The 23,272-nt window shown below is 51.1% G+C and overlaps 1 protein-coding gene across 1 annotated transcript in view; it reads left to right on the top strand.

Annotated features, from left to right (window-relative positions):
• The window catches only part of USH2A (usherin), a 1,656,840-nt gene that overhangs the window by 12,984 nt on the left and 1,620,584 nt on the right, over positions 1-23,272 (top strand). Inside the window, exon 2 of the mRNA XM_063919430.1 lies at positions 16,044-16,209. Within this exon, the coding sequence (XP_063775500.1) occupies positions 16,044-16,209 (166 nt within the window). The remainder of the gene's footprint in view (positions 1-16,043; positions 16,210-23,272) is intronic.

Below are 23,272 nucleotides of genomic sequence, written 5' to 3'. Positions count from 1 at the left end.
CTGGCAGGAAAAAGAGGCAATTTGGAGGCCCTTGCACAAACTGGCTTTATTCTACCTAAGTTGCCCTCCCACAAGTGTGTACTCCGAAAGAGTGTTTAGTGCCGCCGCTCACCTTGTCAGCAATCTGCGTACGAGGTTACTTCCAGAAAATGTGGAGAAGATGATGTTCATTAAAATGAATTATAATCAATTCCTCCGTGGAGACATTGACCAGCAGCAATTGCCTCCACAAAGTACACAGGGAGCTGAGATGGTGGATTCCAGTGGGGACAAATTGATAATCTGTGAGGAGCGGGATGTACACGGTGATATATCGGAGGATGATGATGAGGTGGACATCTTGCCTCTGTAGAGCCAGTTTGTGCAAGGAGAGATTAATTGCTTCTTTTTCGGTGGGGGTCCAAACCAACCCGTCGTTTCAGTCACAGTCGTGTGGCAGACCCTGTCACTGAAATGATGGGTTGGTTAAAGTGTGCATGTCCTGTTTATACAACATAAGGGTGGGTGGGAGGGCCCAAGGACAATTCCATCTTGCACCTCTTTTTTCTTTCATTTTTATTTGCGTCATGTGCTGTTTGGGGAGTGTTTTTTGGAAGGGCCATCCTGCGTGACACTGCAGTGCCACTCCTAGATGGGCCAGGTGTTTGTGTCGGCCACTAGGGTCGCTTATCTTACTCACACAGCTACCTCATTGCGCCTCTTTTTTTCTTCTTTGCGTCATGTGCTGTTTGGGGAGTGTTTTTTGGAAGGGCCATCCTGCGTGACACTGCAGTGCCACTCCTAGATGGGCCAGGTGTTTGTGTCGGCCACTAGGGTCGCTTATCTTACTCACACAGCTACCTCATTGCGCCTCTTTTTTTCTTCTTTGCGTCATGTGCTGTTTGGGGAGTGTTTTTTGGAAGGGCCATCCTGCGTGACACTGCAGTGCCACTCCTAGATGGGCCAGGTGTTTGTGTCGGCCACTAGGGTCGCTTAGCTTAGTCATCCAGCGACCTCGGTGCAAATTTTAGGACTAAAAATAATATTGTGAGGTGTGAGGTATTCAGAATAGACTGAAAATGAGTGGAAATTATGGTTTTTGAGGTTAATAATACTTTGGGATCAAAATGACCCCCAAATTCTATGATTTAAGCTGTTTTTTAGGGTTTTTTGAAAAAAACACCCGAATCCAAAACACACCCGAATCCGACAAAAAAAATTCGGTGAGGTTTTGCCAAAACGCGGTCGAACCCAAAACACGGCCGCGGAACCGAACCCAAAACCAAAACACAAAACCCGAAAAATTTCAAGTGCACATCCCTAGTATAAACACCACGTTACATTCTCCATACACTGTGACCCTAATTCATGTTTGTGCGCAGATGCAATTGCAATTTTCTAGGCTACGGAACTGCTAAAGTTAGCTAATGAAGCTGCTGCCCTAAATAATAAGAGACGCCCACCGGACTCATCGCCAACTCATTCGCAGCTGTGCACACATTCGCAAAAATAAGGAACATTGGCGCTAAGGGTTGGTCTGTTTCTATGCAGACTGGACGCAGCTCTCAGGCACCATGTTTTTTGCACATACGAGCTCACAGCCATCAGCAGATACCCGGAACAGGACACCTCTGCGTTTTTCCAACCACTACCCATAAACTCCTCGTTAACACCTCCAGACGGTCACTTCCTGACAATCACTTTTCCATGAAACCCTCACTGCCAGCGGGATTGCAGCGGCACCTCGGCGCATGTACATTGCGATCGCAGCACATGCCGCTGTCGGGATATGGACAGCTGGCATCCCGTCTTGTCAGTCATCCATACCGAACCCGCCTCATGTACTAAGATACTTATATGGAGAAATTACTTCCCTTTAAATTATATTTTAAAAAAGGCTGCGTAAAGTCTTTCATTCCGTTTTCCATTTATTTTTCCTGACGTGTCCTCGTCTGCAGCCTTCTTATAATAATTAGTTGATTTTTCGCACATACCCAGAGAATACCTAAAGTCCTAATTGGCGGAATAATGAAAACCTATTTGTCTCGAAAACCGTGCTCCCAACAGGGAAGTCGCCACTGACATCCCTTTGAATAGATCCACACGTGTGTTAAGATATAATGTGCAATAATTTCTTTGAATTTCCACGGCTCACCTGAGGCAACTCTTAAAAATAGCTGATATCATTAGATACACAATGCAGAAAATCTGGAAGGAATTCCAGCCTATGGCATCAAATTAGGATGAATAGCGGCTTTGTTTAGCTGGGCTGGCGCAGTTACTAATGAGCCAGTAGTTTACAGACGATCGCTATGCAATGTGGCGATTGCATTTCTTGTCACTTTTTACCTCTTGAATTTGTGCGTGAACGCTTGTTGTGTTACTGTTACAAAATAAGGAAAAGGGATCGTTTAACATGAACTTATAGCGCCGATGAACAGCGGCCTAAAGGAACAGGGAAGCGGCATCTGTGGAATTTAAACAGTATAAAGAGGGAAAGATAAATGATATTCCGAGGCTTAATTTCTCCTGGATTCCTTATCAAAGGATGGCGACACTCACATCTTCGGCACAACAAGGTAAACGCTCACTGCCGGCAATTTCCTCGCCTTTTTGCCGCTAGTCATCCGTTTTATAGTTCACATATTTCAGTTTTATTTTAAAATGTGCTTATTTATTTTATTTTTATTATATGAGATCTGCAATCTTCTTGATTTACTGGAAATAACTATTAAATCAGCGTACAGTAAGTAAGTGTGCGTGTAGGGACAGGAATAAAATCTCTACATACATTAATGAGTTCAGTGGTGGAGACTAATATTCTGGTTCTAATTTAGTAAGAAGTCCTTGGCTTCTGGCAGCGATGAGATGAGCAGTAATTGGGAACACCGGACCTGATGGAGACTCTAATGAGGGTTCCTTCTCCTCCATCATCTGCTTCCTGTAACTTTGGGTTAGTATAGGGACCAACGCTCCCTATTCGAAGCTACAGAAAACAGAACAGACCAGGCTGAAACCACAATGTATCAGAGTTCTGTGCTTAGTACTCTGACTAGGCCTAATAAGGGCCCATGTGATATTATATTGTGATATTATATTGAGTCTTACTTCTAGATATATGGTTCTTTGGAGACCAATGTTCCACCTTCTCCTAGCACATCTTGGGGCCTACCGTATGCAGCGAGCAGAAAAACATGAAGCGAATCCTTAGATACTTTGGAGTTTACATTTTTGGAGCAAGTTATTGATTTAAGATTGATGAAATAACCTCCCCAAAAACACTACCTGCCACCATCACCATCGTCGTTGGCCAAATGTAATAGCCCAGTTTTGCCTTTAAACTACAGTATTTGCCACTTTAAATCTAGTGACATTCACTCCAGAATCGCCCCAGCTCCTGCAAATCACTGACTATTACATTTTGCCCCATGTGTTTATGTAGTCACTACTCGATTAATTACTTATTTTTTCAACCTCTCCGTGTCAGCAGATCCCGGTTGTGACCTGCGCTTCTCACCGGGCACATGTCCTGCCCCTATCGTCCCTGCAGCTTTCTGTGTTCACTGGCCTGCATCCGGTACAGCTAAACTGTCTCTGGTACAGCTAGCCTGACTCCGGTAAAGCTGGCCTGCCCCTGGTACAGCTAGCCTGCCTCCGGTACAACTAGCCTGCCTCCTGTACAGCTAGCCTGCCTCCGATACATCTGGTCTGCCTCCTGTACATCTGGCCTGCCTCCAGTACATCTGGCCTGCATCTGATACAGCTGACCTGCCTCCGGTACAGCGGGTCTGTTTCCGGTACAACTGGTCTGCCTCCGGTACACCTGACCTGCCTCTGGTACAGCTAGCCTGCCTCTGGTACACCTGACCTGCCTATGGTACAGCTGATCTGCCTCTGGTACAGCTGACCTGCCTCTGGTACAGATAGACTGCCTCTGGTACAGCTGGTCTGCCTCCGGTATAGCTGGACTGCCTCTGGTACAGCTGGCCTGCCTTTGATACAGCTGGCCTGCATTCAGTACAGCTAGCCTGCCTCTGGTATAGCTGTCCTGCCTCCGGTACAGCTGGCCTGCCTCCGATACAGCTGTCCTGCCTTCGGTACAGCTGGTCTGCCTTTGGTACAGCTAGCCTGCCTCTAGTACAGCTGGCCTGCCTCTGGTACAGCTGATCTGTCTCCGGTACACCTAGCCTGCCTCTGGAACAGCTGATCTTCCTCCGGTAAAGCAAGTCTGCCTCTGGTACAGCTAGCCTGCCTCTGATACAGCTGATCTTCCTCCGGTAAAGCTAGTCTGCCTCTGGTACAGCTAGCCTGCCTCTGGAACAGCTGATCTTCCTCCGGTAAAGCTAGTCTGCCTCTGGTACAGCTAGCCTGCCTCTGGAACAGCTGATCTTCCTCCGGTAAAGCTAGTCTGCCTCTGGTACACCTAGCCTGCCTTTAGTACAGCTAGCCTGCCTCTGGTACAGCTGACCTGCCTCCGGTACACCTAGCCTGCCTCCGGTACAGCTGGTCTGCCTCTAGTAACGCGAGCCTGTCTGTGGTACAGCTGGCCTGCGTTTGATACAGCTGATCTGCCTCTGGTACAGCTGGCCTGCGTCTGGTTCACCTAGCCTGCCTCTGGTACAGATAGCCTGCCTCTGGTACTGCTGACCTGCCTCCAGAGCCGGCCCTAACCAATATGATGCCCTAGGCAAGATTTTGTTTGGTGCCCCCTAGCACCACCGCTAGTTCTGCAGGACATGCCTGGCATGAGTCAGCTGGCAGCTCTGCTAACTTTGGGGTGCCTTTTGTTTATGAAAATGCATCTTATTTACATTACTATGTGGCTAGGATGCACAAGCAGCTTTTGCCGATTAAAATGATATGCAGCATGCCTATATTCTGTGTGCGACTGCGGCTGTATCTGCATACGAAATGCAATGTTACAGTGATTTCCAGGAATACACTGCAACGTAGCATTTCGTATGCAGATACAGCCTCAGTTACACACATAATATAGGCATGCTGCATATCATTTTAATCAGCAGAAGCTGCTGGTGCCCCAAAGCATATCAAATGCCCTAGGCATTTGCCTAGTTTGCCTATGCCTAGGACCGGCTCTGCCTGCCTCCGGTATACCTAGCCTGCCTCCAGTACAGCTGGTCTGCCTCTGGTACAGCTATCCTGCCTATGGTACAGCTGACCTACTTCCGGTACACCTAGCCTGCCTCCGGTACAGCTGGTCTACCTCTGGTAATGCTAGCCTACATCTGGTACAGCTGGCCTGCCTTTGATACAGCTGATCTGCCTCTGGTACAGCTGGCCTGCCTCTAGTACAGCTAGCCTGCCTCTGGTACAGCTGATCTGCCTCTGCTACAGCTGGCCTGCCTCTAGTACAGCTAGCCTGCCTCTGGTACAGCTGATCTGCCTCCGGTACACCTAGCCTGCCTCTGGAACAGCTGATCTTCCTCCGGTAAAGCAAGCCTGCCTCTGGTACAGCTAGCCTGCCTCTGATACAGCTGATCTGCCTTGGGTACACCTAGCCTGTCTCCGGTACAGCTGTTCTGCCACTGGTACAGCTAGCCTGCCTCCGGTACAGCTGGCCTGCCTCTGGTACATCTGGTCTGCCTCTGATACAGCTGGTCTGCCTCCGGTAAAGTTGGCCTGCCCCTGGTACAGCTGGCCTTCCTCTGGTACAATTGGCATGCCCCTGGTACAGCTGCCCTGCATCTGGTACAGCTATCCTGCCTACGGTACAGCTAATCTGCCTCTGGTACAGATGACCTGCCTCTGGTACAGCTGGCCTGCCTCTGGTACAGCTGGTCTGCCTCCGGTACAGCTGGTCTGCCTCCGGTACAGCTGGTTTACCTCTGGTACAGCTGGCCTGCCTCTGGTACAGCTGGCCTGCATTCAGTACAGCTAGCCTGGCTCCAGTACAGCTGGTCTGCCTTTGGTACAGATGGTCTGCCACTGGTATAGCTGTCCTGCCTCCGGTACAGCTGTCCTGCCTCCGATACAGCTGTCCTGCCTCCGGTACAGCTGGTCTGCCTCCGATACAGCTGTCCTGCCTCCGGTACAGCTGGTCTGCCTCCGATACAGCTGTCCTGCCTCCGGTACAGCTGGTCTGCCTTTGGTACAGCTAGCCTGCCTCTAGTACAGCTAGCCTGCCTCTGGTACAGCTGATCTGCCTCTAGTACAGCTAGCCTGCCTCTGGTACAGCTGATCTGCCTCCGGTACACCTAGCCTGCCTCTGATACAGCTAGCCTGCCTCTGGTACACCTAGCCTGCCTCTAGTACAGCTAGCCTGCCTATGGTAGAGCTGACCTGTCTCCGGTACACCTAGCCTGCCTCCGGTACAGCTGGTCTGCCTCTGGTACAGCTGGCCTGCCTTTGATACAGCTGATCTGCCTCTGGTACAGCTGGCCTGCCACTGGTACACCTAGCCTGCCTCTGGTACAGCTAGCCTGCCTATGGTAGAGCTGACCTGCCTCCGGTACACCTAGCCTGCCTCCGGTACAGCTGGTCTGCCTCTGGTACAGCTGGCCTGCCTTTGATACAGCTGATCTGCCTCTGGTACAGCTGGCCTGCCTCTGGTACACCTAGCCTGCCTCTGGTACAGCTAGCCTGCCTTTGGTACAGATGGTCTGCCACTGGTATAGCTGTCCTGCCTCCGGTACAGCTGTCCTGCCTCCGATACAGCTGTCCTGCCTTTGATACAGCTGATCTGCCTCTGGTACAGCTGGCCTGCCTCTGGTACACCTAGCCTGCCTTTGGTACAGCTGGCCTGCCTCTGGTACACCTAGCCTGCCTCTGGTACAGCTGGCCTGCCTCTGGTACACCTAGCCTGCCTCTGGTACAGCTGGCATGCCTCTGGTACACCTAGCCTGCCTCTGGTACTGCTGGCCTGCCTCTGGTGCACCTAGCCTGCCTCTGGTACAGCTAGCCTGCCTCTGGTACTGCTGACCTGCCTCCGGTACACCTAGCCTGCCTACAGTACAGCTGATCTGCCTCTGGTACATCTGGTCTGCCTCCGGTACAGCTGGCCTGCAAATCACTGACTATTACATTTTGCCCCATGTGTTTATGTAGTCACTACTAGATTAATTACTTATTTTTTCAACCTCTCAGTGTCAGCAGATCCCGGTTGTGACCTGCGCTTCTCACCGGGCACATGTCCTGCCCCTGTCGTCCCTGCAGCTTTCTGTGTTCACTGGCCAGCATCCGGTACAGCTAAACTGTCTCTGGTACAGCTAGCCTGACTCCGGTAAAGCTGGCCTGCCCCTGGTACAGCTAGCCTGCCTCCGGTACAACTAGCCTGCCTCCTGTACAGCTAGCCTGCCTCCGATACATCTGGTCTGCCTCCAGTACATCTGGCCTGCCTCCAGTACATCTGGCCTGCATCTGGTACAGCTGACCTGCCTCCGGTACAGCTGGTCTGTTTCCGGTACAACTGGTCTCCCTCCGGTACAGCTTTTCTGACTCTGGTACATCTAGTCTGCCTCTGGTACAGCTGATCTGCCTCTGGGACAGCTGGTCTACTCCGGTACAGCTGGTCTGCCTCCGGTTCAGCTGGCCTGCCTCCAGTAAAAGCTGGCTTGCCTCCAGTAAAGCTGGTCTGCTTCTGGTACAGCTGGTCTGCCTCTGGTACAGCTGACCTGCCTCCAGGACAGCTAGCCTGCCTCCGATACAGCTGTCCTGCCTCCGGTATAGCTGGTCTGCCTCTGGTACAGCAGCCTGCCTCTAGTACAACTGGCCTGCCTCTGGTACAGCTGGCCTGCCTCTAGTACAGCTAGCCTGCCTCTGGAACAGCTGATCTGCCTCCGGTAAAGCTAGCCTGCTTCTGGTACAGTTAGCCTTCCTCTGGTACAGCAGCCTGCCTCTAGTACAACTGGCCTGCCTCTGGTACACCTAGCCTGCCTCTAGTACAGCTAGCCTGCCTATGGTACAGCTGACCTACTTCCGGTACACCTAGCCTGCCTCCGGTACAGCTGGTCTACCTCTGGTAATGCTAGCCTACATCTGGTACAGCTGGCCTGCCATTGATACAGCTGATCTGCCTCTGGTACAGCTGGCCTGCCTCTAGTACAGCTAGCCTGCCTCTGGTACAGCTGATCTGCCTCTGCTACAGCTGGCCTGCCTCTAGTACAGCTTGCCTGCCTCTGGTACAGCTATCCTGCCTCCAGTACACCTAGCCTGCCTCTGGAACAGCTGATCTTCCTCCGGTAAAGCTAGCCTGCCTCTGGTACAGCTAGCCTGCCTCTGATACAGCTGATCTGCCTTGGGTACACCTAGCCTGTCTCCGGTACAGCTGGCCTGCCTCTGGTACATCTGGTCTGCCTCTGATACAGCTGGTCTGCCTCCGGTAAAGTTGGCCTGCCCCTGGTACAGCTGGCCTTCCTCTGGTACAATTGGCATGCCCCTGGTACAGCTGCCCTGCATCTGGTACAGCTATCCTGCCTACGGTACAGCTAATCTGCCTCTGGTACAGCTGGTCTGCCTCCGGTACAGCTGGTCTTCCTCTGGTACAGCTGGTTTACCTCTGGTACAGCTGGTTTACCTCTGGTACAGCTGGCCTGCCTCCGGTACAGCTGGCCTGCATTCAGTACAGCTAGCCTGGCTCCAGTACAGCTGGTCTGCCTGGTACAGCTGATCTGCCTCCGGTACACCTAGCCTGCCTCTGATACAGCTAGCCTGCCTCTGGTACAGATAGACTGCCTCTGGTACAGCTGGTCTGCCTCTGGTACAGCTGGTCTGCCTCTGGTACAGCTGGTCTGCCTTTGATACAGCTGATCTGCCTCTGGTACAGCTAGCCTGCCTCTGGTACTGCTGACCTGCCTCCGGTACACCTAGCCTGCCTACAGTACAGCTGTTCTGCCTCTGGTACATCTGGTCTGCCTCCGGTACAGCTGGCCTGCCTCCGGTAAAGTTGGCCTACCCCTGGTATAGCTGGCCTTCCTATGGTACAGCTACCCTGCCTCTGGTACAGCTATCCTGCCTACAGTACAGCTGATCTGCCTCTGGTACAGCTGGTTTACCTCTGGTACAGCTGGTCTTCCTCTGGTACAGCTGGTTTACCTCTGGTACAGCTGGTCTGCCTCTGTTATAGCTGTCCTGCCTCCGGTACAGCTGGTCTGTCTTTTGTACAGCTAGCCTGCCTCTGGAACTGCTGACCTGCCTCGGGTACACCTAGCCTGCCTCCGGTACAGCTGGCCTGCCTCTGGTACATCTGGTCTGCCTCCGGTACAGCTAGCCTGCCTCTGGTACATCTGGTCTGCCTCCGGTACAGCTGGCCTGCCTCTGGTACAGCTGTCTTGCCTCTGGTACAGCTATCCTGCCTACAGTACAGCTGATCTGCCTCTGGTGCAGCTGACCTGCCTCTGGTATAGCTGGTCTGCCTCCAGTACATCTAGTCTGCCCCTGGTACATCTGGCCTGCCTCTGGTACAGCTAGCCTGCCCCTGGTACAGCTGGTCTGCCTCTGGTACAGCTGGTCTGCCTCTGATACAGCTAGCCTGCCCCTGGTATAGCTGGTCTGCCTCTGGTACAGCTAGCCTGCCTCTGGTACTGCTGACCTGCCTCCGGTACACCTAGCCTACCTACAGTACAGCTGATCTGCCTCTGGTACATCTGGTCTGCCTCCAGTACAGCTGGCCTGCCTCCGGTAAAGTTGGCCTACCCCTGGTATAGCTGGCCTTCCTATGGTACAGCTACCATGCCTCTGGTACAGCTATCCTGCCTACAGTACAGCTGATCTGCCTCTGGTACAGCTGGTTTACCTCTGGTACAGTTGGTTTACCTCTGGTACAGCTGGTCTGCCTCTGTTATAGCTGTCCTGCCTCCGGTACAGCTGGTCTGTCTTTTGTACAGCTAGCCTGCCTCTGGAACTGCTGACCTGCTTCGGGTACACCTAGCCTGCCTCCGGTACAGCTGGCCTGCCTCTGGTACATCTGGTCTGCCTCTGTTATAGCTGTCCTGCCTCCGGTACAGCTGGTCTGTCTTTTGTACAGCTAGCCTGCCTCTGGAACTGCTGACCTGCTTCGGGTACACCTAGCCTGCCTCCGGTACAGCTGGCCTGCCTCTGGTACATCTGGTCTGCCTCCGGCACAGCTGGCCTGCCTCTGGTACATCTGGTCTGCCTCCGGTACAGCTGGCCTGCCTCCGGTAAAGTTGGCCTGCCACTGGTACAGCTGTCTTGCCTCTGGTACAGCTATCCTGCCTACAGTACAGCTGATCTGCCTCTGGTACAGATGACCTGCCTCTGGTACAGATGACCTGCCTCTGGTATAGCTGGTCTGCCTCCAGTACATCTAGTCTGCCCCTGGTACATCTGGCCTGCCTCTGGTACAGCTAGCCTGCCTCTGGTACAGCTGGTCTGCCTCTGATACAGCTAGCCTGCCTCCGGTATAGCTAGCCTGCCCCTGGTATAGCTGGTCTGCCTCTGGTACAGCTGGCCTGGCTCCGGTACAGCTGGTCTGCCTCTGGTACATCTGGCCTGCCCCTGGTACAGCTGGTCTGCCCCTGGTACAGCTGGTCTGCCTCTGGTACAGCCAGGGCTGGCACGAGGCATGTTCGGCTCGAGCGGCCGCCCAGGGCACCACCCTAAAAGGGCGCCGCACGCTTGCGCCGCCATGTTGGAGCCTGGAGCTGGCCCTGTCCTGTAGCCTGCGCCGCCTTCTGTCTGTAAATGGATCTGTGCGCGCTATGCGGCGCTGGCGTCTGATGTCAGACACCGCACAGCGCGCACAGTTCACTTTCAGGCAGCACAGACAGCGCGCACAGATCTGCAGCAGGTACTCTGGGAGCATATGTGGCACTGTGGGGGGCATTAATGTATCTGGCACTGTGGGGGCATTTATCTGGCACTGTGGGGGCATTTATCTGGCATTGTGGGGGGCATTAATGTATCTGGCATTATGGGGGCATTAATGTATCTGGCACTGTGGGGGCATTTCTGGCACTGTGGGGGCATTAATGTATCTGGCACTGTGGGGGTATATCTGGCACTGTGGGGGGTATTTATCTATCTGGCACTATGGGGGGTATTAATGTATCTGGCACTGTAGGGGCATTTCTGGCACTGTGGGGGCATTAATGTATCTGGCACTGTGGGGAGCATTAATATATCTAGCACTGTGGGGGCATTAATGTATCTGGCACTGTGGGGAGCATTCATGTATCTGGCACTGTGGGGGGCATTAATGTATCTGGCACTGTGGGCGCATTAATGTATCTGGCACTGTGGGGGCATTTCTGGCACTGTGGGGGCATTTCTAGCACTGTGGGGGCATTAATGTATCTGGCACTGTGGGGAGCATTAATATATCTAGCACTGTGGGGGCATTAATATATCTGGCACTGTGGGGAGCATTCATGTATCTGGCACTGTGGGGGGCATTAATGTATCTGGCACTGTGGGCGCATTAATGTATCTGGCACTGTAGGGGGCATTAATGTATCTGGCACTGTGGGGGACATTTATCTGGCACTGTGGGGGCATTTATCTGGCATTGTGGGGGGCATTAATGTATCTGGCACTATGGGGGCATTAATGTATCTGGCGCTGTGGGGGCATTTCTAGCACTGTGGGGGCATTAATGTATCTGGCACTGTGGGGGCATTTATCTATTTGGCACTGTGGGGAGCATTAATGTATCTGGCACTGTAGGGGGCATTAATGTATCTGGCACTGTGGGGCCATTTATCTGGCACTGTGGGGGCATTTATCTGGCATTGTGGGAGGCATTAATGTATCTGGCACTATGGGGGGGCATTAATGTATTTGGCACTGTGGGGGCATTTCTGGCACTGTGGGGGCATTAATGTATCTGGCACTGTGGGGGCATATCTGGCACTGTGGGGGGTATTTATCTATCTGGCACTATGGGGGGTATTAATGTATCTGGCACTGTAGGGGCATTAATGTATCTGGCACTGTGGGGGCATTTCTGGCACTGTGGGGGCATTTCTAGCACTGTGGGGGCATTAATGTATCTGGCACTGTGGGCATATCTGGCACTGTGTGGGGCAATTATCTATCTGGCACTGTGGGGAGCATTAATGTATCTGGCACTGGGGGAGCATTAATGTATCTGACACTGTGGGGGGCATTAATGTATCTGGCACTGTGGGGGCATTAATGTATCTGGCACAGTAGGGGGCATTAATGTATCTGGCACTGTGGGGGGCATTTATCTATCAGGCACTGTGGGGGGCATTTAGCTATCTGGCACTGTGTGGGGCATTTAGCTATCTGTCACTGTGTGGGGCATTAATGTATCTGACATTGTGGGGGCATATCTGGCACTGTGGGGGGCATTAATGTATCTGGCACTGTGGGGGGGTCATTTAGCTATCTGGCACTGTGGGGGGCATTTAGCTATCTGGCACTGTGGGGGCATTAATGTATCTGGCACTGTGGGGTCATTTCTGGCACTGTGGGGGAATTAATGTATCTGGCACTGTGGGGGGCATTAATGTATCTGGCACTGTGGGGAGCATTAATGTATCTGGCACTGTGGGGGGCATTAATGTATCTGGCACTGTGGGTGGCATTAATGCATCTGGCACTGTGAGGGCATTTCTGGCACTGTGGGGGCATTAATGTATCTGGCACTGTGGGGGCATAAATGTATCTGGCACAGTGGGGGGCATTTAGCTATCTAGCACTGTGGGGGGCATTTAGCTATCTGGCACTGTGGGGGCATTTCTGGCACTGTGGGGGCATTAATGTATCTGGCACTGTGGGGGCATATCTGGCACTGTAGGTGCATTCATTTATCTGGCACTGTGGGGGGCATTAATGTATCTGGCACTGTGGGGGCATTTCTGGCACTGTGGGGGCATTAATGTATCTGGGACTGTGGGGGCATATCTGGCACTGTGGGGGGCATTTTTCTATCTGGCTCTATGGGGGGCATTAATGTATCTGGCACTGTGGGGGCATTTCTGGCATTGTGGGGCATTTCTAGCACTGGGGGCATTAATGTATCTGGCACTGTGGGGGCATATCTGGCACTGTGGGGGGCATTTATCTATCTGGCACTGTGGGGAGTATTAATGTATCTGGCACTGTAGGGAGCATTAATGTATCTGGCACTGTGGGGGGCATTAATGTATCTGGCACTGTGGGTAAATTCATGTATCTGGCACTGTGGGGGCATTTCTGGCACTGTGGGGGCATTTAACTATCTGGCACTGTGGGGGGCATTTAGCTATCTGGCACTGTGGGGGGCATATCTGGCACTGTGGGGGCATTTATGTATCTGGCACTGTGGGGGCATTTATGTATCTGGCACTGCTGGGGGGAATGTCATGTGCAGCTGGCACTGCTGGGGGGCATGTCATGTGCAGCTGGCACTGCTGGGGGGCATGTCATGTGCAGCTGGCACTGCTGGGGGGACATGTCATGTGTAGCTGGCACTGCTGGGGGGCATGTCATGTGCAGCTGGCACTGCTGGGGGGCATGTCATGTGCAGCTGGCACTGCTGGAGGGGCATGTCATGTGTAGCTGGCACTGCTGGGGGGCATTCCATGTGTAGCTGGCACTGCTGGGGGGCATGTCATGTGCATCTGGCACTGCTGGGGGGCATGTCATGTGCATCTGGCACTGCTGGGTGGCATGTCATGTCTATCTGGCACTTCTGCGGGGCATGTCATGTCTATCTGGCACTGCTGGGGGGCATGTCATGTGCATCTGGCACTTCTGTGGGGCATGTCATGTCTATCTGGCACTGCTGCGGGGCATGTCATGTGTATCTGGCACTGCTGGGGGGCATGTCATGTCTATCTGGCACTGCTGCGGGGCATGTCATGTGCATCTGGCACTGCTGCGGGGCATGTCATGTGCATCTGGCACTGCTGCGGGGCATGTCATGTGTAGCTGGCACTGCTGCGGGGCATGTCATGTCTATCTGGCACTGCTGGGGGGCATGTCATGTGTAGCTGGCACTGCTGGGGGGCATGTTCATGTCTATCTGGCACTGCTGCGGGGCATGTCATGTATAGCTGGCACTGCTGGGGGGCATGTCATGTGCATTTGGCACTGCTGCGGGGCATGTCATGTATAGCTGGCACTGCTGGGGGGCATGTCATGTGCATCTGGCACTGCACTACTGTAGACATTATGTGTAGCTGGCACTATACTGGAGACATTGGTGGTCATTCCGAGTTGATCGCTCCCTGCCGTTTTTAGCAGAATAGCAATCACGCTAAAAATGGGCGATTCTGCGCACGTGTATGGGCCACAGGGCGCACACACTAAGTATTTTCACACAAAACTATGCAATTTTACACAGGGGCGTGCCAGGCTAAAACGCAGTAGTGGCTGGAGAAACGGGGGAGTGTCTGGGCGAACGCAGGGTGTGTTTGTGACGTCAAACCAGGAACTAAACGGACTGAGGTGATCGCAATCTAGGAGTAGGTCTTGAGCTACTCAGAAACTGCAGGAAAATATTTAATAGCAGAATTGCTAATCTTTCGTTCGCATTTCTGCTAAGCTAAGATACACTCCCAGAGGGCGGCGGCCTAACGTGTGCAATGCTGCTAAAAGCAGCTAGCGAGCGATCAACTCGGAATGAGGGCCATTGGCTTTTAGCAGCTTTACACACGCTAAGCCGCCGCCTACTGGGAGTGAATCTTAGTTTAGCAGAATTGCGAACGCAAGATTAGCAGAATTGCGAATAGAAATTTCTTAGCAGTTTCTGAGTAGCTCGAGACTTACTCTGCCACTGCGATCAGTTCAGTCAGTTTCGTTCCTGGTTTGATGTCACAAACACACCCAGCGTTTGCCCAGACACTCCCCCGTTTCTTCAGACACTCCCGCGTTTTTCCCAGAAACGGCTGCGTTTTTTGCACACACCCATAAAATGGCCAGTTTCCGCCCAGAAACACCCACTTCCTGTCAATCACACTACGATCACCAGAACGAAGAAATTTCTCCGTTAAGCCGTGAGTAAAATACCAAACTTTTTAGCAAATTTACTTGGCGCAGGCGCACTGCGAACGTTGCGCATGCGCAGTTTGCGACTAATCGCACCGATGCGAGGAAAAATAACGAGCGAACAACTCGGAATGAGGGCCATTGTGTGTAAGGTACACTACTGTAGCTGTTATGTGTAAGGCTGCTAATTGTGTGCGTAGAGGGGGTGTGAAAATATATTTATTTATAGTTTGATAATATGAAATTGTGAGGCCCGCCCACTTTCTCAGGAGGCCCGCCCACTTTCCCAGGATGACCCACCCACTTTCCCAGGAGGCCCAACCCACTTTACCAGGAGGCCCGCCCACTTTTCCAGGATGACCCACCCACTTTCCCAGGAGGCCCAACCCACTTTCCCAGGAGCGTATGAGTATGGGAGGGGGCGCTTTGAAATTTTCTCGCTCAGGGTGCTAGTAGGCCTGGAGCCTGTCCTGCCTCTGGTACAGCTGGTCTGCCTCTGGTACAGCTGGTCTACCTCTGGTACAGGTAGCCTGCCTCCGGTACAGCTGGTCTACCTCTGGTACAGCTGGTCTACCTCTGGTACAGCTGGTCTTCCTCTGGTACAGCTGTTCTGCCTTCGATACAGCTGGTCTACCTCTGGTACAGCTGGTCTGCCTCCGGTACAGCTGGTCTACCTCTGGTACAGCTGGTCTACCTCCAGCAGAGGTAAGGTGTGGAGACCAAGGCGGCTGCCTATGTCTCCTATACCTATACCTCTGTGCAGAGGCGGCAGCTTCTCATGATGTGCCCATCTCTGCATACTGGAGAACATACACGTTATTTCCATGCAGCCCCGTGAGTACAATCAGTTATGCTGGGTTATGTTGTGCAACGCTTGGCGCACTCATGTTACGGCAATACTATAAATATAAAAGGCTACAGTCCCGCTAGAGATGACGCAGAATGATGGAAGGACTTGGACTGAGCTTAGGAAAATGAAATATATATCTCACAAAGCAGAGAGCAGGGAAGGTAACAGTATTAGAGACATAATACGTCTCCTTCCCATTATTCCGATATGAGGGCATTAGCGCCACGCGTTCAGGCTGCATTTGATTCCAGAATGTTTTGCAGGAACTTGATTTTGATCTTTTTTCTATTTGCTTCTCAAGGTGTGTGATGGAAACGTCGGCTGATGGGCAGATTGTGCTGAAACTCACAATTTCGGAGAAGGAGACGGTGTTTTATTATCGCACAGTAAATGGTTTGCAGCCTCCTATAACAGTAATGACACAGGGGCGATTTCCTGCACAGACATGGATTCACCTCAGCGTACAGGTGAGCAGCCATACATGACACCTGGCTATACATACATGATGTGTGAGGAGGACACATAACAGCAATGCTTATACGTGTTCTGTGTAGTGTGTGTACTGTATGTGCATTTATACATATGCAATGGAAAGGAAAGTATGTGAACCCTCTGGAATCACCAGGACTTCTGCACAAATTGGTCATAAAACATGATCTGATCTTCACCTAAGGGTCTGACTAATTATCCTTTATGGTCCTGTTACACGTTCCGGAAAGCTAGTATTTGCACGTTTTGCAGGAAAAACCTTGGATTTTGTCCTGCAATTAGCTGTTTTTCAACAGGTGGCCTACAGGTTCCAATAAGCCTTTCCCGGCATGATGGCACTTGTCAAACCACCAGTGTCCTCATGCCTGGACATTAGTGCAGCTAACCATATAAATATCCTGGTCATTGCTCTGTACTCTATAGACCTGACACAGTCGTTGCTCTGTACTCTATAGACCTGACACAGTCGTTGCTCTGTACTCTATAGACCTGACACAGTCGTTGCTCTGTACTCTATAGACCTGACACAGTCGTTGCTCTGTACTCTATAGACCTGACACAGTCGTTGCTCCATACTCTATAGACCTGACACAGTCGTTGCTCCGTACTCTATAGACCTGACACAGTCGTTGCTCTGTACTCTATAGACCTGACACAGTCGTTGCTCCATACTCTATAGACCTGACACAGTCATTGCTCCATACTCTACAGACCTGACACAGTCGTTGCTCTGTACTCTATAGACCTGACACAGTCGTTGCTCTGTACTCTATAGACCTGACACAGTCGTTGCTCTGTACTCTATAGACCTGACACAGTCGTTGCTCCATACTCTATAGACCTGACACAGTCGTTGCTCTGTACTCTATAGACCTGACACAGTCGTTGCTCCGTACTCTATAGACCTGACACAGTCATTGCTCTGTACTCTATAGACCTGACACAGTCGTTGCTCCGTACTCTATAGACCTGACACAGTCGTTGCTCTGTACTCTATAGACCTGACACAGTCGTTGCTCTGTACTCTATAGACCTGACACAGTCGTTGCTCTGTTCTTTATAGACCTGACACAGTCGTTGCTCTGTACTCTATAGACCTGACACAGTCATTGCCCTGTACTCTATAGACCTGACACAGTAATTGCTCCATACTCTATAGACCTGACACAGTCGTTGCTCTGTACTTTATAGACCTGACACAGTCGTTGCTCTGTACTCTATAGACCTGACACAGTCGTTGCTCTGTACTCTATAGACCTGACACAGTCATTGCTCTGCACTCTATAGACCTTACACAGTCGTTGCTCTGTACTCTATAGACCTGACACAGTCGTTGCTCTGTACTCTATAGACCTGACACAGTCGTTGCCCTGTACTCTATAGACCTGACACAGTCGTTGCTCTGTACTCTATAGACCTGACACAGTCGTTGCCCTGTACTCTATAGACCTGACACAGTCGTTGCTCTGTACTCTATAGACCTGACACAGTCGTTGCTCCATACTCTATAGACCTGACACAGTCATTGCTCCATACTCTACAGACCTGACACAGTCGTTGCTCTGTACTCTATAGACCTGACACAGTCGTTGCTCTGTACTCTATAGACCTGACACAGTCGTTGCTCTGTACTTTATATACCTGACACAGTCGTTGCTCTGTACTCTATAGACCTGACACAGTCGTTGCTCTGTACTCTATAGACCTGACACAGTCATTGCTCTGCACTCTATAGACCTTACACAGTCGTTGCTCTGTACTCTATAGACCTGACACAGTCGTTGCTCTGTACTCTATAGACCTGACACAGTCGTTGCCCTGTACTCTATAGACCTGACACAGTCGTTGCTCTGTACTCTATAGACCTGACACAGTCATTGCCCTGTACTCTATAGACCTGACACAGTCGTTGCTCTGTACTCTATAGACCTGACACAGTCATTGCTCTGTACTCTATAGACCTGACACAGTCGTTGCTCTGTACTCTATAGACCTGACACAGTCGTTGCTCTGTACTCTATAGACCTGACACAGTCGTTGCTCTGTACTCTATAGACCTGACACAGTCGTTGCTCTGTACTCTATAGACCTGACACAGTCGTTGCTCCGTACTCTATAGACCTGACACAGTCGTTGCTCTGTACTCTATAGACCTGACACAGTCGTTGCTCTGTACTCTATAGACCTGACACAGTCATTGCTCTGCACTCTATAGACCTGACACAGTCGTTGCTCTGTACTCTATAGACCTGACACAGTCGTTGCTCCGTACTCTATAGACCTGACACAGTCGTTGCTCTGTACTCTATAGACCTGACACAGTCGTTGCTCTGTACTCTATAGACCTGACACAGTCATTGCTCTGCACTCTATAGACCTGACACAGTCGTTGCTCCGTACTCTATAGACCTGACACAGTCATTGCTCTGTACTCTATAGACCTGACACAGTCGTTGCTCCGTACTCTATAGACCTGACACAGTCGTTGCTCTGTACTCTATAGACCTGACACAGTCGTTGCTCTGTACTCTATAGACCTGACACAGTCGTTGCTCTGTACTTTATAGACCTGACACAGTCGTTGCTCTGTACTCTATAGACCTGACACAGTCATTGCCCTGTACTCTATAGACCTGACACAGTAATTGCTCCATACTCTATAGACCTGACACAGTCGTTGCTCTGTACTTTATAGACCTGACACAGTCGTTGCTCTGTACTCTATAGACCTGACACAGTCGTTGCTCTGTACTCTATAGACCTGACACAGTCATTGCTCTGCACTCTATAGACCTTACACAGTCGTTGCTCTGTACTCTATAGACCTGACACAGTCGTTGCTCTGTACTCTATAGACCTGACACAGTCGTTGCCCTGTACTCTATAGACCTGACACAGTCGTTGCTCTGTACTCTATAGACCTGACACAGTCATTGCCCTGTACTCTATAGACCTGACACAGTCGTTGCTCTGTACTCTATAGACCTGACACAGTCGTTGCTCCATACTCTATAGACCTGACACAGTCATTGCTCCATACTCTACAGACCTGACACAGTCGTTGCTCTGTACTCTATAGACCTGACACAGTCGTTGCTCTGTACTCTATAGACCTGACACAGTCGTTGCTCTGTACTCTATAGACCTGACACAGTCGTTGCTCCGTACTCTATAGACCTGACACAGTCGTTGCTCTGTACTCTATAGACCTGACACAGTCGTTGCTCCGTACTCTATAGACCTGACACAGTCATTGCTCTGTACTCTATAGACCTGACACAGTCGTTGCTCCGTACTCTATAGACCTGACACAGTCGTTGCTCTGTACTCTATAGACCTGACACAGTCATTGCTCTGTACTCTATAGACCTGACACAGTCGTTGCTCTGTACTTTATAGACCTGACACAGTCGTTGCTCTGTACTCTATAGACCTGACACAGTCATTGCCCTGTACTCTATAGACCTGACACAGTAATTGCTCCATACTCTATAGACCTGACACAGTCGTTGCTCTGTACTTTATAGACCTGACACAGTCGTTGCTCTGTACTCTATAGACCTGACACAGTCGTTGCTCTGTACTCTATAGACCTGACACAGTCATTGCTCTGCACTCTATAGACCTTACACAGTCGTTGCTCTGTACTCTATAGACCTGACACAGTCGTTGCTCTGTACTCTATAGACCTGACACAGTCGTTGCCCTGTACTCTATAGACCTGACACAGTCGTTGCTCTGTACTCTATAGACCTGACACAGTCATTGCCCTGTACTCTATAGACCTGACACAGTCGTTGCTCTGTACTCTATAGACCTGACACAGTCGTTGCTCCATACTCTATAGACCTGACACAGTCATTGCTCCATACTCTACAGACCTGACACAGTCGTTGCTCTGTACTCTATAGACCTGACACAGTCGTTGCTCTGTACTCTATAGACCTGACACAGTCGTTGCTCTGTACTTTATATACCTGACACAGTCGTTGCTCTGTACTCTATAGACCTGACACAGTCGTTGCTCTGTACTCTATAGACCTGACACAGTCATTGCTCTGCACTCTATAGACCTTACACAGTCGTTGCTCTGTACTCTATAGACCTGACACAGTCGTTGCTCTGTACTCTATAGACCTGACACAGTCGTTGCCCTGTACTCTATAGACCTGACACAGTCGTTGCTCTGTACTCTATAGACCTGACACAGTCATTGCCCTGTACTCTATAGACCTGACACAGTCGTTGCTCTGTACTCTATAGACCTGACACAGTCATTGCTCTGTACTCTATAGACCTGACACAGTCGTTGCTCTGTACTCTATAGACCTGACACAGTCGTTGCTCTGTACTCTATAGACCTGACACAGTCGTTGCTCTGTACTCTATAGACCTGACACAGTCGTTGCTCTGTACTCTATAGACCTGACACAGTCGTTGCTCTGTACTCTATAGACCTGACACAGTCGTTGCTCTGTACTCTATAGACCTTACACAGTCGTTACCCTGTACTCTATAGACCTGACACAGTCATTGCTCTGTACTCTATAGACCTGACACAGTCGTTGCTCTGTACTCTATAGACCTGACACAGTCGTTGCTCTGTACTCTATAGACCTGACACAGTCGTTGCTCTGTACTCTATAGACCTGACACAGTCGTTGCTCTGTACTCTATAGACCTGACACAGTCGTTGCTCTGTACTCTATAGACCTTACACAGTCGTTACCCTGTACTCTATAGACCTGACACAGTCATTGCTCTGTACTCTATAGACCTGACACAGTCGTTGCTCTGTACTCTATAGACCTGACACAGTCGTTGCTCTGTACTCTATAGACCTGACACAGTCGTTGCCCTGTACTCTATAGACCTGACACAGTCGTTGCTCTGTACTCTATAGACCTGACACAGTCGTTGCTCTGTACTCTATAGACCTGACACAGTCGTTGCTCTGTACTTTATAGACCTGACACAGTCATTGCTCTGCACTCTATAGACCTGACACAGTCGTTGCTCTGTACTTTATAGACCTGACACAGTCGTTGCTCTGCACTCTATAGACCTTACACAGTCGTTGCTCTGTACTCTATAGACCTGACACAGTCGTTGCTCTGTACTCTATAGACCTGACACAGTCGTTGCTCTGTACTCTATAGACCTGACACAGTCGTTGCTCTGTACTCTATAGACCTGACACAGTCGTTGCCCTGTACTCTATAGACCTGACACAGTCGTTGCTCTGTACTCTATAGACCTGACACAGTCATTGCCCTGTACTCTATAGACCTGACACAGTCGTTGCTCTGTACTCTATAGACCTGACACAGTCGTTGCTCTGTACTCTATAGACCTGACACAGTCGTTGCTCTGTACTCTATAGACCTGACACAGTCGTTGCTCTGTACTCTATAGACCTGACACAGTCGTTGCTCTGTACTCTATAGACCTGACACAGTCGTTGCTCTGTACTCTATAGACCTGACACAGTCGTTGCTCTGTACTCTATAGACCTGACACAGTCGTTGCTCTGTACTCTATAGACCTGACACAGTCGTTGCTCTGTACTCTATAGACCTGACACAGTCGTTGCTCTGTACTCTATAGACCTGACACAGTCGTTGCTCTGTACTCTATAGACCTGACACAGTCGTTGCCCTGTACTCTATAGACCTGACACAGTCGTTGCTCTGTACTCTATAGACCTGACACAGTCGTTGCTCTGTACTCTATAGACCTGACACAGTTATTGCTCTGTGCTCTATAGACCTGACACAGTCATTGCTCTGTGCTCTATAGACCTGACACAGTCGTTGCTCTGTACTCTATAGACCTGACACAGTCGTTGCTCCATACTCTATAGACCAGACACAGTCGTTGCTCTGTACTCTATAGACCTGACACAGTCGTTGCTCCATACTCTATAGACCTGACACAGTCATTGCTCCATACTCTACAGACCTGACACAGTCGTTGCTCTGTACTCTATAGACCTGACACAGTCGTTGCTCTGTACTCTATAGACCTGACACAGTCATTGCTCTGTACTCTATAGACCTGATCATAGTCATGCAAAATTTCCGCCCCGCATGTCTGACCCCCCCCCCCCTCCCCACCGCCAAGGTACAAAAGCATTGCACAGCGGCGATGTTTTTGTACCTGAAGAGTTGCTCCCTACCAGCACAGCCCCTGCGCACTGGCAGGGAGTTACTCGTTACTCTCCGGGTCGCCCCCCGCACGGTCTGGGCATGTTTGCATTGCCCGGACCGTGCCCCAAAAACGGTGGCCGAATGCCGCCGGCCCGCCCCCTCCCACCCAGCGACCGCCTCTGTCTGTCAATCAGAGGCAATCGCTGGGCTGAGATGCCGATAGCATCTCTGGCATGCGCCGGTGCACTGCAGTACCTGCGCATGCGCAGTTCAGACCTGATTGCCTGCTGTGTGGAAACACACAGCAACGATCAGGTCTGAATTAGCCCCAATGTCTGTTACAAGTAAGCCGCTGTGGGAGTTATTCAATACGGATTGCAAATTTTGATAAAAAGCAGAATTTGCAATCCGTTTGTTTGCATGCTGTGGGCTGCCCATTGCAGGGCAAGGCCTCCCAGTATGCTAAATGGCCGCCACCAGCTGCGGCCGCAATTTACATTGTGATCGCTGCAATTATAGATGATCCCCTGCAGCTACTGTAGGGTGCGTATGCAGGTGGTCAGCCGCAATTTTTCTTGTTGAAGCAGCTGAGTGTGACGCTATGCAACCGCCCCAAAAATGCCGCCCTCCCACCCCTGTTTTCCCTGCACCCCCCCCCCCCCCCCCCCCGACAATGCTCCAGTGGCGTTAATCAGGCAAAGGCTTTCGCACCCGCTGCGAACCAAATGCATTTGGCGGTTGTGCATATGCAGGATGGTACCTGCGCATGCGCACTGCCGCCGAGGGCGGGGTTATTGCAACATGAATGACCCTTTACAACTGCGTATGAATTTGTAGCCACAGGCACAGATACGCCCCTAAAACGATCAAGTCACACCTGCGTTTTTGACGC

The sequence above is a fragment of the Pseudophryne corroboree genome, chromosome 4, assembly GCF_028390025.1.
Source record: "Pseudophryne corroboree isolate aPseCor3 chromosome 4, aPseCor3.hap2, whole genome shotgun sequence".
NCBI classification, from domain to species: Eukaryota; Metazoa; Chordata; class Amphibia; order Anura; family Myobatrachidae; genus Pseudophryne; species Pseudophryne corroboree.
This window is presented reverse-complemented; position numbering and strand designations above follow the sequence as displayed.